The sequence below is a fragment of the Gigantopelta aegis genome, chromosome 1 (assembly GCF_016097555.1).
Source record: "Gigantopelta aegis isolate Gae_Host chromosome 1, Gae_host_genome, whole genome shotgun sequence".
NCBI lineage: Eukaryota > Metazoa > Mollusca > Gastropoda > Neomphalida > Peltospiridae > Gigantopelta > Gigantopelta aegis.
Window position 1 is genome coordinate 5903285 of NC_054699.1, and position 14246 is coordinate 5917530.

At 44.4% G+C, this 14246-nt stretch overlaps 1 protein-coding gene across 2 annotated transcripts in view; it reads left to right on the forward strand.

The window, feature by feature from the left end:
• The window catches only part of LOC121369804 (UV radiation resistance-associated protein-like), a 46328-nt gene that overhangs the window by 15141 nt on the left and 16941 nt on the right, over positions 1–14246 (forward strand). For both annotated transcript variants that reach the window (XR_005957654.1, XM_041494881.1), the window contains exons 9-11: positions 1800–1926; positions 3131–3215; positions 4914–5004. Coding sequence is in view for 1 of the 2 variants with exons in the window: in XM_041494881.1 (XP_041350815.1) it covers positions 1800–1926; positions 3131–3215; positions 4914–5004 (303 nt within the window). In the remaining variant the exon portion in view is untranslated. The remainder of the gene's footprint in view (positions 1–1799; positions 1927–3130; positions 3216–4913; positions 5005–14246) is intronic.

Consider the following 14246-nt stretch of genomic DNA (forward strand, 5'->3'; position numbering starts at 1 on the left):
TTTTTTTCTGTTTCTTTTTACTTGTTGAAAGCCTTACTCCTTTGTGATGGAATGCTATGCATTGTATGCAGCAAACTTTCTTTGGAATTTGATACATTAACCTGACTTCTCACCAAATGAACCCATCACACCACTGCCACACCTACCCACCCCATGTCCATGGACTGGTCCACACATCCCATTAGCCAATCAAATGATTATAATCTTCAATTTTTTTGTTTCTAGGGGTAAAATTCTTCTGGTCACTACCTCTTTCTCAGTTTGCCTTTGCACTCACAGTCCAGACACCATTGCTGTTGCTTCCATTTTCTTCAGTTAGCTTTAATACAAACTAAAGGATTTTGATTCTTGCAAAATTGTGTTAAACAGGCCCTCTGATTTCATAGAAAAGATAGTTTGCAATACTGTGTCCGTAGGGTGTCGATAAAATCACGGAACTAAAATTAATTTCCCATGATTATTATATTGTGCACAACTATATATATATAAAAAAATTTTTAAAAACAAGGCACAGAATCGATGAAATTTGAAATCGTATGGTCTGTTAAAATTTGTTGAAGGGTATGATTTGAAAATAAAACCTATAATCTCTGTTTTCTGTATTTTCCATGTTTTTATTGGTGTATTCTGCATTCCATCTTTCTGTAGCCATCGTATCAGTAACCCAGATGGATTAATCATTACTTTCTGTATGTACACACTTTTGTTTTGTTGAAAAGACACTAAAATCCCGAAAGAGGAAATCCAATCCCTAGCAGTTAAGAAATGTCTACCATTAAAAACATTACGTGGAAAAAAAATCCTGTTGGTGGGCTCATTAGGCTATTTCTTTTTCCAGCCAGTGCTCCACAACTGGTGTAACAAAGGCTGTCGTATGTACTATCCTGTCTGTGGGATGGTGCACATAAAAGATCCCTTGCTGCTAATCGAAAAGAGTAGCCCATGAAGTGACGACAGCGGGTTTCCTCTCTCAATATCTGTGTGGTTCTTAAACATATGTCCAATGCCATAAAACCGTAAATAAAATGTGTTGAGTATGTCGTTAAATAAAAAATGCCCTGCCTTCTGACATGGGTTACAAGGCACAATGCTTAGTTCAGTAACCAAGAACTGCATGTACAGAGTTCTATATTACTACACTTTTAGCAGGAACCATTCTGTTTTCAAAATTTTTAGGAGCAACAGGCACATGTAGGAATTTTAGTTGGTGAGGGGTGAAGTCAACTGTAGGATCCAAAGTTTATTGTTTGGAGTAGAGTCGTGCTCCCCAAGAAAATATATTGAGAAAAACAAATTTTGCATGAGCAGGGAGGGGTTTTGTCCCTCGAAACCCACCCCCTGCACATGCCAGATTTGAAGATTGATTAGCCACTGTTTTTTATACATTTCCAGGGATGTACGAGCTACGCGTAAATGCACTTTTCCATTTCCTCTAAAAAAAACCAAAAAAACATAATATTCAATACTTTTGACCACACAAGGTTCATTTGCATGTTTTCACGGTTTCAAGTTTATGATGTGTGCCTTATATTATAAGTTATAACCAGTTTAGATTTGTCAGCATTTAATGCAATTTTTGGCAGGTCCAGGGGTTGCAAACAACAATTTTCCTTCAGAGACCCTTGAGTGGCCCCTGGACACTGGCCACAGTAAGCTTTTTTGTTCCAGCCCCTCTCACATCTCTGCGTTTTGCGATCTTTGAATCTTGTGTAGGGAATCATGAGGCTAGACTGAACAAATTGTTTGCTGTTTTAAAGGTTTATGCATAATTTGATTGTTTATCCTCTAACGTGTTTTAGCTACGCGAGCGTGAACAACTCCTGATGAAGGTTGGACAACTCCGGCAGGAATTGCGATGGCAGTCGATGAAGCGCCAGTGTGAAAGTGACACCGTCGGAAGAATTCATGCTTCCAATAACAAAAGAGGTAAAAACAAACCAGTAGTAATGCTGAACTGTTTATCTGAAAAAATATGTATTACCGAGGTTAATATTAATTATAAATTATTGGTAAAGATGTTCCAATGATTGATCATAATTGAAAGTTGATCGGTTGGTGAAAACCAATTATAATTGATGATTGATGATAAAATTCCTACTGTTCTGATGCCCATCACTAATTGTTTATCCCAAAAGAAGCAAATTAATTATGAATTGTTGATTTCATGGAATATCGCAGACTACAGTTTTCATTTATGACCTATCCATGGAATATTAGGAAAATAAAGAAACAAAAGAAAGAAATATTTGTTTAACGACATCTCACACATTTTAGACTTGCCATTTGGTGTCTTAACATTATAGTTATTTCAATAATTAGTCAAGATAGATTGAGAAGAAACCTGCTGCCACCACACAGGTTATGCCTACAAAAAAGCAGTAAGTGATTTTGTTTGTGTGCACTTTACCATAGACAGGACAGTACATACTACAACCTTTGATGCAACAGTGGGATGTGGGAAAATCCATTGATGATGATAAATCATGTGACCCACTGCATATCAAGTGAGCACTCTATCCACTGGGCTTCATTCTCTATCACCGGCCTCGGTGGTGTCGTGGTTAGGCTATCGGTCTACAGGCTGGTAGGTACTTGGTTCGGATCCCAGTTGAGGCATGGGATTTTTAATCCAGATACCGACTCCAAACCCTGAGTGAGTGCTCCACAAGGCTCAATGGGTAGGTGTAAACCACTTGCACCTACCAGTGATCCATAACTGGTTCAACAAAGGCCATGGTTTATGCTGTCCTGCCTGTGGGAAGAGCAAATAAAGATCCCTTGCTGCCTGTCGTAAAAGTAGCCTATGTGGCGACAGCGTGTTTCCTCTAAAAAAAACAGTGTCAGAATGACCATATGTTTGACGTCCAATAGCTGATGATACGATAAAAAATCAATGTGCTCTAGTGGCGTCGTTAAATAAAAACAAACTTTAACTTTACTTTCATTCTCTATCAAGTTGTCGATTGTAAAAGTATCATCCAACACTTTTGTTTAGTATGTATGTGGCCAGGTTTTGTTCAGTTTTGTTTAAAGCTAATTAATTAAAAGATTAAAGTGTGTTACAATGTGATGAGAACGTTTTGCTCTATCACTAAATGCATGTGGATATTGGTATGATTTTGTTTTGCAGAAAACACTTTGAAAGAAGAAGAAAAGACATTGGAGAAGTCAAGAAAATCATTGGATGAACACAGAAAGTCTTACGTGGATATTCGGTGGGTAAAATAAGGTTATTAGAAAGAAAAAAAAAAATTGTTTTGTTTAATGACACCACTAGAGCACATTGATTTATTAATCAGCAGCTATTGGATGTCATACACATGGTAATTTTGACTTAGTCATAGAGAGGAAACCTGCTACATTTTTTCTAATGGAGCAAGAGATCTATTATATACACTTACCCACAGACAGGATAACACATACCACGGTTGAGATTTTTAACTTGTGGTTTTAAAGAGAGACATTACTTTTATTAAAATAAGGTTATTGTAACAGTTGGTTCAGAGTGTGAGAAAGAAAAGCCTCATTTGTCACATATACTATTCATACTGGATGGCAGCAAGGGATCTTTTGTTTGCAATGTCACACAGATACCAGAGCCGGATCTATTGCGGGGGTGGGGGGTGGGGGGTGGGGGGTGGGGGGTGGGCAGGGGCCCAGGCCCCCCTAAATTTTGCGATAGTTATAATTTATTTATATATTAATTTTCATTTTTTTTACGATCTCCCACCAAACCTCCCCCAAAGTTCCCTTAGCATTCCACCTCATGTCACTGGGGGCCCCCTAAATGGTTTTTCTGGATCCACCACTGGATACATGTAGGACCGTAACACTTTCAAATTTCGGCAGGGCCAACAAACATAATAATACAGTTAGCTCCCCTAGGATATGAACAAGTGGATTATGCAAAAATTATGTGTGGGATGGATTAGTTTGTAGTTATATAAATCATTGTAAAGATAGCCAAACAAGTCATTTGCCAATATAACATTAATGCACCTTAGCAAATAGTCATTACCAGCCTGGGTGGCGTTGTGGTTAAGCCATCAGACATAAGACTGGTAGGTACAGGGTTCGCAGCCTGGTACCGGCTTCCACCCTGATCGAGCTTTACTGACTCGATGAGTAGGTGTAAGACCACTACACCCTCTTTTTTCACTAACCACTAACAACCAACCAACTAACAACTCACCCTCTGTCCTGGACAGACAGCCCAGATAGCTGAGGTGTGTGCCCAGGACAACATGCTTGAACCTTAATTGGATATAAGCATGGAAATAAGTTGAAATTTAATTAATTAGGGATTTTAATTCATAGTTATTTTTGTCTCTCGTTAATGAAGTGAAAAGGTGAGATTTTAGGTATTAGTTTTTCGACGACAATGGCGACAGCTCCAACTTCTACGTTTAGTTCAAAGTTAAAGTTTCATGTTTACCTCCATTTCTCACAAATTAAAAGTTCAACATCAAGAAAACTTGGTTTATGATTTCATCCATCAATGTTCATCTCAGTGCTTGTTTTTCAATTTAATTAGTTTTTTGTTAAAGGGACATTCCTGAGTTTGCTGCAATTATTAAGATGTTATCGATTAACAGAGTTGTTTTAACAATTGTAATTACATATCAAATATATGTTTCTTCATGAAATATTAGTGGCTGTATATTAAACTTGTTTTTTGATCGTTCTAATATCTGTATTAGGTTAAATTTCATTTTATTTTTTTAATTTAAAAAAAAAGATTGAGTTAATTTTTAGTTTTTTGTCTTTAACATGCAATTAGATTCACATCTATGGATGCAACTATCAGCTACATGAGTAGGTTTATCGTAGGCCGAGATATTTAATTGTGTGAAATTCTTGTTTAGCGGTTTTGAGCTACATGTAATGTAATACTTGTGTTGTATATTTTGTAGAGAAACGCTGGTGAAAGTGAACGCCCAGTTGGTGATGAGACGAAAGCAGTTGGTTGGAGAGATGGCCTCTTACATTTATCCCATTACAGAGGTAGGTTTACCCAGGCCCTTACAGTTACCCCATTACAGAGGTAGTTGTACCCAGGCCCTTACAGTTACCCCATTACAGAGGTAGGTGTACCCAGGCCCTTGCATTTACCCCATTACAGAGGTAGGTGTACCCAGGCCCTTGCATTTACCCCATTACAGAGGTAGGTGTACCCAGGCCCTTGCATTTACCCCATTACAGACGTAGGTGTACCCAGGCCCTTGCATTTACCCCATTACAGAGGACAGGTGTACCCAGACCCTTGCATTTACCCCATTACAGAGGTAGGTGTACCCAGTCCCTTGCATTTACCCCATTACAGAGGTAAGTGTACCCAGGCCCTTGCATTTACCCCATTACAGAGGTAGGTGTACCCAGGCCCTTGCATTTACCCCATTACAGAGGTAGGTGTACCCAGGCCCTTGCATTTACCCCATTACAGAGGTAGGTTTACCCAGGCCCTTACAGTTACCCCATTACAGAGGTAGGTTTACCCAGGCCCTTACAGTTACCCCATTACAGAGGTAGGTGTACCCAGGCCCTTGCAGTTACCCCATTACAGAGGTAGGTGTACCCAGGCCCTTGCATTTACCCCATTACAGAGGTAGGTTTACCCAGGCCCTTGCAGTTACCCCATTACAGAGGTAGGTGTACCCAGGCCCTTGCATTTACCCCATTACAGAGGTAGGTGTACCCAGGCCCTTGCATTTACCCCATTACAGAGGACAGGTGTACCCAGGCCCTTGCATTTGCCCCATTACAGAGGTAGGTGTACCCAGGCCCTTGCATTTACCCCATTACAGAGGTAGGTGTACCCAGGCCCTTGCATTTACCCCATTACATAGGTAGGTGTACCCAGGCCCTTGCATTTACCCCATTACATAGGTAGGTGTACCCAGGCCCTTGCATTTACCCCATTACAGAGGTAGGTGTACCCAGGCCCTTGCATTTACCCCATTACAGAGGTAGGTGTACCCAGGCCCTTGCATTTACCCCATTACAGAGGTAGGTGTACCCAGGCACTTACAGTTACCCCATTACAGAGGTAGGTGTACCCACCCCCTTACATTTACCCCATTACAGAGGTAGGTGTACCCACCCCCTTACATTTACCCCATTACAGAGGTAGGTTTACCCAGGCACTTACAGTTACCCCATTACAGAGGTAGGTGTACCCAGGCCCTTACAGTTACCCCATTACAGAGGTAGGTGTACCCACCCCCTTACATTTACCCCATTACAGAGGTAGGTGTACTCAGGCATTTACATTTACCCCATTACAGAGGTAGGTGTACCCAGGCACTTACATTTATCCCATTACAGAGGTAGGTGTACCCAGGCACTTACATTTATCCCATTACAGAGGTAGGTTTACCCAGGCACTTACAGTTACCCCATTACAGAGGTAGGTGTACCCACCCCCTTACATTTACCCCATTACAGAGGTAGGTTACATTTACCCCATTACAGAGGTAGGTGTACCCAGGCCCTTACATTTACCCCATTACAGAGGTAGGTTACATTTACCCCATTACAGAGGTAGGTGTACCCAGGCCCTTACATTTACCCCATTACAGAGGTAGGTTACATTTACCCCATTACAGAGGTAGGTGTACCCAGGCCCTTACATTTACCCCATTACAGAGGTAGGTTACATTTACCCCATTACAGAGGTAGGTGTACCCAGGCCCTTACATTTACCCCATTACAGAGGTAGGTTACATTTACCCCATTACAGAGGTAGGTGTACCCAGGCCCTTACATTTATCCCATTACAGAGGTAGGTGTACCCAGGCCCTTACATTTACCCCATTACAGAGGTAGGTTACATTTACCCCGTTACAGAGGTAGGTGTACCCAGGCTCTTACATTTACCCCATTACAGAGGTAGGTGTACCCAGGCCCTTACATTTACCCCATTATAGAGGTAGGTTACATTTACCCCGTTAGAGAGGTAGGTGTACCCAGGCCCTTACATTTACCCCATTACAGAGGTAGGTTACATTTACCCCATTACAGAGATAGGTGTACCCAGGCCCTTACATTTATCCCATTACAGAGGTAGGTGTACCCAGGCCCTTACATTTACCCCATTACAGAGGTAGATGTACCCAGGCCCTTACATTTATCCCATTACAGAGGTAGGTGTACCCAGGCCCTTACATTTATCCCATTACAGAGGTAGGTGTACCCAGGCCCTTACATTTACCCCATTACAGAGGTAGGTGTACCCAGGCCCTTACATTTATCCCATTACAGAGGTAGGTGTACCCAGGCCCTTACATTTATCCCATTACAGAGGTAGGTGTACCCATGCCCTTACATTTACCCCATTACAGAGGTAGGTGTACCCAGGCCCTTACATTTATCCCATTACAGAGGTAGGTGTACCCAGGCCCTTACATTTATCCCATTACAGAGGTAGGTGTACCCAGACCCTTACAGTTACCCCATTACAGAGGTAGGTTTACCCAGGCCTTTACATTTACCTCATTACAGAGGTAGGTGTACCCAGACCCTTACATTTACCCCATTACAGAGGTAGGTGTACCCAGGCCCTTACATTTATCCCATTACAGAGGTAGGTTTACCCAGGCCCTTACATTTATCCCATTACAGAGGTAGGTGTACCCAGGCCCTTACATTTACCCCATTACAGAGGTAGGTGTACTCAGGCCCTTAAAGTTACCCCATTACAGAGGTAGGTTTACCCAGGCCTTTACATTTACCCCATTAAAGAGGTAGGTGTACCCAGACCCTTACATTTACCCCATTACAGAGGTAGGTGTACCCAGGCACTTACAGTTACCCCATTACAGAGGTAGGTGTACCCAGACCCTTACATTTACCCCATTACAGAGGTAGGTGTACCCAGGCACTTACATTTACCCCATTACAGAGGTACGTGTACCCAGGCCCTTACATTTATCCCATTACAGAGGTAGGTTTACCCAGGCCCTTACATTTACCCCATTACAGAGGTAGGTGTACCCAGGCCCTTACATTTACCCCATTACAGAGGTAGGTGTACCCAGGCCCTTACATTTACCCCATTACAGAGGTAGGTGTACCCAGGCCCTTACATTTAACCCATTACAGAGGTAGGTTACATTTACCCCATTACGGAGGTAGGTGTACCCAGGCCCTTACATTTACCCCATTACAGAGGTAGGTTACATTTACCCCATTACAGAGGTAGGTGTACCCAGGCCCTTACATTTACCCCATTACAGAGGTAGGTGTACCCAGGCTCTTACATTTACCCCATTACAGAGGTAGGTGTACCCAGGCCCTTACATTTACCCCATTACAGAGGTAGGTTACATTTACCCCATTACAGAGGTAGGTGTACCCAGGCCCTTACATTTACCCCATTACAGAGGTAGGTTACATTTACCCCATTACAGCGGTATGTGTACCCAGGCCCTTACATTTACCCCATTACAGAGGTAGGTTACATTTACCCCATTACAGAGGTAGGTGTACCAAGGCCCTTACATTTACCCCATTACAGAGGTAGGTGTACCCAGGCCGTTACATTTATCCCATTACAGAGGTAGGTGTACCCAGGCCCTTACATTTATCCCATTACAGAGGTAGGTGTACCCAGGCCCTTACATTTATCCCATTACAGAGGTAGGTTTACCCAGGCCCTTACATTTATCCCATTACAGAGGTAGGTGTACCCAGGCCCTTACATTTACCCCATTACAGAGGTAGGTGTACCCAGGCCCTTACATTTACCCCATTACAGAGGTAGGTTACATTTACCCCATTACAGAGGTATGTGTACCCAGGCCCTTACATTTACCCCATTACAGAGGTAGGTGTACCCAGGCCCTTACATTTAACCCATTACAGAGGTAGGTGTACCCAGGCCCTTACATTTATCCCATTACAGAGGTAGGTGTACCCAGGCCCTTACATTTATCCCATTATAGAGGTAGGTGTACCCAGGCCCTTACATTTATCCCATTACAGAGGTAGGTGTACCCAGGCCCTTACATTTACCCCATTACCGAGGTAGGTGTACCCAGACCCTTACATTTATCCCATTACAGAGGTAGGTGTACCCAGGCCCTTACATGTACCCCATTACAGATGTAGGTTTACCCAGGCCCTTACATTTACCCCATTACAGATGTAGGTGTACCCAGGCCCTTGCATTTACCCCATTACAGAGGTAGGTGTACCCACCCCCTTACATTTACCCTATTACAGAGGTAGGTGTACCCAGGCCCTTACATTTACCCCATTACAGAGGTAGGTTACATTTACCCCATTACAGAGGTATGTGTACCCAGGCCCTTACATTTACCCCATTACAGAGGTAGGTGTACCCAGGCCCTTACATTTAACCCATTACAGAGGTAGGTGTACCCAGGCCCTTACATTTATCCCATTACAGAGGTAGGTGTACCCAGGCCCTTACATTTATCCCATTATAGAGGTAGGTGTACCCAGGCCCTTACATTTATCCCATACAGAGGTAGGTGTACCCAGGCCCTTACATTTACCCCATTACCGAGGTAGGTGTACCCAGACCCTTACATTTATCCCATTACAGAGGTAGGTGTACCCAGGCCCTTACATGTACCCCATTACAGATGTAGGTTTACCCAGGCCCTTACATTTACCCCATTACAGATGTAGGTGTACCCAGGCCCTTGCATTTACCCCATTACAGAGGTAGGTGTACCCACCCCCTTACATTTACCCCATTACAGAGGTAGGTGTACCCAGGCCCTTACATTTACCCCATTGCAGAGGTAGGTGTACCCAGGCCCTTGCATTTACCTCATTACAGAGGTAGGTGTACCCAGGCCCTTGCATTTACCTCATTACAGAGGTAGGTGTACCCAGGCCCTTACATTTACCCCATTACAGAGGTAGGTTACATTTACCCCATTACAGAGGTAGGTGTACCCAGGCCCTTACATTTACCCCATTACAGAGGTAGGTTACATTTACCCCATTACAGAGGTAGGTGTACCCAGGCCCTTACATTTACCCCAATACAGAGGTAGGTGTACCCACCCACTTACATTTACCCCATTACAGAGGTAGGTTACATTTACCCCATTACAGAGGTAGGTGTACCCAGGCCCTTACATTTTCCCCATTATAGAGGTAGGTTACATTTACCCCATTACAGAGGTAGGTGTACCCAGGCCCTTACATTTACCCCAATACAGAGGTAGGTGTACCCACCCACTTACAGGTTTACCCCATTACAGAGGTTTACCCCATTACAGAGGTAGGTTACATTTACCCCATTACAGAGGTAGGTGTACCCAGGCACTTAGTTACCCCATTACAGAGGTAGGTGTACCCAGGCCCTTGCATTTACCCCATTACAGAGGTAGGTTTACCCAGGCCCTTACAGTTACCCCATTACAGAGGTAGGTTTACCCAGGCCCTTACAGTTACCCCATTACAGAGGTAGGTGTACCCAGGCCCTTGCAGTTACCCCATTACAGAGGTAGGTGTACCCAGGCCCTTGCATTTACCCCATTACAGAGGTAGGTTTACCCAGGCCCTTGCAGTTACCCCATTACAGAGGTAGGTGTACCCAGGCCCTTGCATTTACCCCATTACAGAGGTAGGTGTACCCAGGCCCTTGCATTTACCCCATTACAGAGGACAGGTGTACCCAGGCCCTTGCATTTACCCCATTACAGAGGTAGGTGTACCCAGGCCTTTGCATTTACCCCATTACAGAGGTAGGTGTACCCAGGCCCTTGCATTTACCCCATTACATAGGTAGGTGTACCCAGGCCCTTGCATTTACCCCATTACATAGGTAGGTGTACCCAGGCCCTTGCATTTACCCCATTACAGAGGTAGGTGTACCCAGGCCCTTGCATTTACCCCATTACAGAGGTAGGTGTACCCAGGCACTTACAGTTACCCCATTACAGAGGTAGGTGTACCCACCCCCTTACATTTACCCCATTACAGAGGTAGGTGTACCCACCCCCTTACATTTACCCCATTACAGAGGTAGGTTTACCCAGGCACTTACAGTTACCCCATTACAGAGGTAGGTGTACCCAGGCCCTTACAGTTACCCCATTACAGAGGTAGGTGTACCCACCCCCTTACATTTACCCCATTACAGAGGTAGGTGTACTCAGGCATTTACATTTACCCCATTACAGAGGTAGGTGTACCCAGGCACTTACATTTATCCCATTACAGAGGTAGGTGTACCCAGGCACTTACATTTATCCCATTACAGAGGTAGGTTTACCCAGGCACTTACAGTTACCCCATTACAGAGGTAGGTGTACCCACCCCCTTACATTTACCCCATTACAGAGGTAGGTTACATTTACCCCATTACAGAGGTAGGTGTACCCAGGCCCTTACATTTACCCCATTACAGAGGTAGGTTACATTTACCCCATTACAGAGGTAGGTGTACCCAGGCCCTTACATTTACCCCATTACAGAGGTAGGTTACATTTACCCCATTACAGAGGTAGGTGTACCCAGGCCCTTACATTTACCCCATTACAGAGGTAGGTTACATTTACCCCATTACAGAGGTAGGTGTACCCAGGCCCTTACATTTACCCCATTACAGAGGTAGGTTACATTTACCCCATTACAGAGGTAGGTGTACCCAGGCCCTTACATTTATCCCATTACAGAGGTAGGTGTACCCAGGCCCTTACATTTACCCCATTACAGAGGTAGGTTACATTTACCCCGTTACAGAGGTAGGTGTACCCAGGCTCTTACATTTACCCCATTACAGAGGTAGGTGTACCCAGGCCCTTACATTTACCCCATTATAGAGGTAGGTTACATTTACCCCGTTAGAGAGGTAGGTGTACCCAGGCCCTTACATTTACCCCATTACAGAGGTAGGTTACATTTACCCCATTACAGAGATAGGTGTACCCAGGCCCTTACATTTATCCCATTACAGAGGTAGGTGTACCCAGGCCCTTACATTTACCCCATTACAGAGGTAGATGTACCCAGGCCCTTACATTTATCCCATTACAGAGGTAGGTGTACCCAGGCCCTTACATTTATCCCATTACAGAGGTAGGTGTACCCAGGCCCTTACATTTACCCCATTACAGAGGTAGGTGTACCCAGGCCCTTACATTTATCCCATTACAGAGGTAGGTGTACCCAGGCCCTTACATTTATCCCATTACAGAGGTAGGTGTACCCATGCCCTTACATTTACCCCATTACAGAGGTAGGTGTACCCAGGCCCTTACATTTATCCCATTACAGAGGTAGGTGTACCCAGGCCCTTACATTTATCCCATTACAGAGGTAGGTGTACCCAGACCCTTACAGTTACCCCATTACAGAGGTAGGTTTACCCAGGCCTTTACATTTACCTCATTACAGAGGTAGGTGTACCCAGACCCTTACATTTACCCCATTACAGAGGTAGGTGTACCCAGGCCCTTACATTTATCCCATTACAGAGGTAGGTTTACCCAGGCCCTTACATTTATCCCATTACAGAGGTAGGTGTACCCAGGCCCTTACATTTACCCCATTACAGAGGTAGGTGTACTCAGGCCCTTAAAGTTACCCCATTACAGAGGTAGGTTTACCCAGGCCTTTACATTTACCCCATTAAAGAGGTAGGTGTACCCAGACCCTTACATTTACCCCATTACAGAGGTAGGTGTACCCAGGCCCTTACATTTACCCCATTACAGAGGTAGGTGTACCCAGGCCCTTACATTTACCCCATTACAGAGGTAGGTTACATTTACCCCATTACAGAGGTAGGTGTACCCAGGCCCTTACATTTACCCCATTACAGAGGTAGGTTACATTTACCCCATTACAGAGGTAGGTGTACCCAGGCCCTTACATTTACCCCATTACAGAGGTAGGTGTACCCAGGCCTTACATTTACCCCATTACAGAGGTAGGTGTACCCAGGCCCTTACATTTACCCCATTACAGAGGTAGGTTACATTTACCCCATTACAGAGGTAGGTGTACCCAGGCCCTTACATTTACCCCATTACAGAGGTAGGTTACATTTACCCATTACAGCGGTATGTGTACCCAGGCCCTTACATTTACCCCATTACAGAGGTAGGTTACATTTACCCCATTACAGAGGTAGGTGTACCAAGGCCCTTACATTTACCCCATTACAGAGGTAGGTGTACCCAGGCCGTTACATTTATCCCATTACAGAGGTAGGTGTACCCAGGCCCTTACATTTATCCCATTACAGAGGTAGGTGTACCCAGGCCCTTACATTTATCCCATTACAGAGGTAGGTTTACCCAGGCCCTTACATTTATCCCATTACAGAGGTAGGTGTACCCAGGCCCTTACATTTACCCCATTACAGAGGTAGGTGTACCCAGGCCCTTACATTTACCCCATTACAGAGGTAGGTTACATTTACCCCATTACAGAGGTATGTGTACCCAGGCCCTTACATTTACCCCCATTACAGAGGTAGGTGTACCCAGGCCCTTACATTTACCCCATTACAGAGGTAGGTGTACCCAGGCCCTTACATTTATCCCATTACAGAGGTAGGTGTACCCAGGCCCTTACATTTACCCCATTACAGAGGTAGGTTACCCAGGCCCTTACATTTACCCCATTACAGAGGTAGGTGTACCCAGGCCCTTACATTTACCCCATTACAGAGGTAGGTGTACCCAGGCCCTTACATTTATCCCATTACAGAGGTAGGTGTACCCAGGCCCTTACATTTACCCCATTACATGTAGGTTTACCCAGGCCCTTACATTTACCCCATTACAGAGGTAGGTGTACCCAGGCCCTTACATTTACCCCATTACAGAGGTAGGTGTACCCAGGCCCTTACATTTACCCATTACAGAGGTAGGTGTACCCAGGCCCTTACATTTACCCCATTACAGAGGTAGGTTACCCAGACCCTTACCCCATTACAGAGGTAGGTGTACCCAGGCCCTTACATTTACCCCATTACAGAGGTAGGTGTACCCAGGCCCTTACATTTACCCCATTACAGAGGTAGGTGTACCCAGGCCCTTACATTTATCCCATTACAGAGGTAGGTGTACCCAGGCCCTTACATTTACCCCATTACAGAGGTAGGTGTACCCAGGCCCTTACATTTATCCCATTACAGAGGTAGGTGTACCCAGGCCCTTACATTTACCCCATTACAGAGGTAGGTGTACCCAGACCCTTACATTTACCCCATTACAGAGGTAGGTGTACCCAGGCCCTTACATTTACCCCATTAC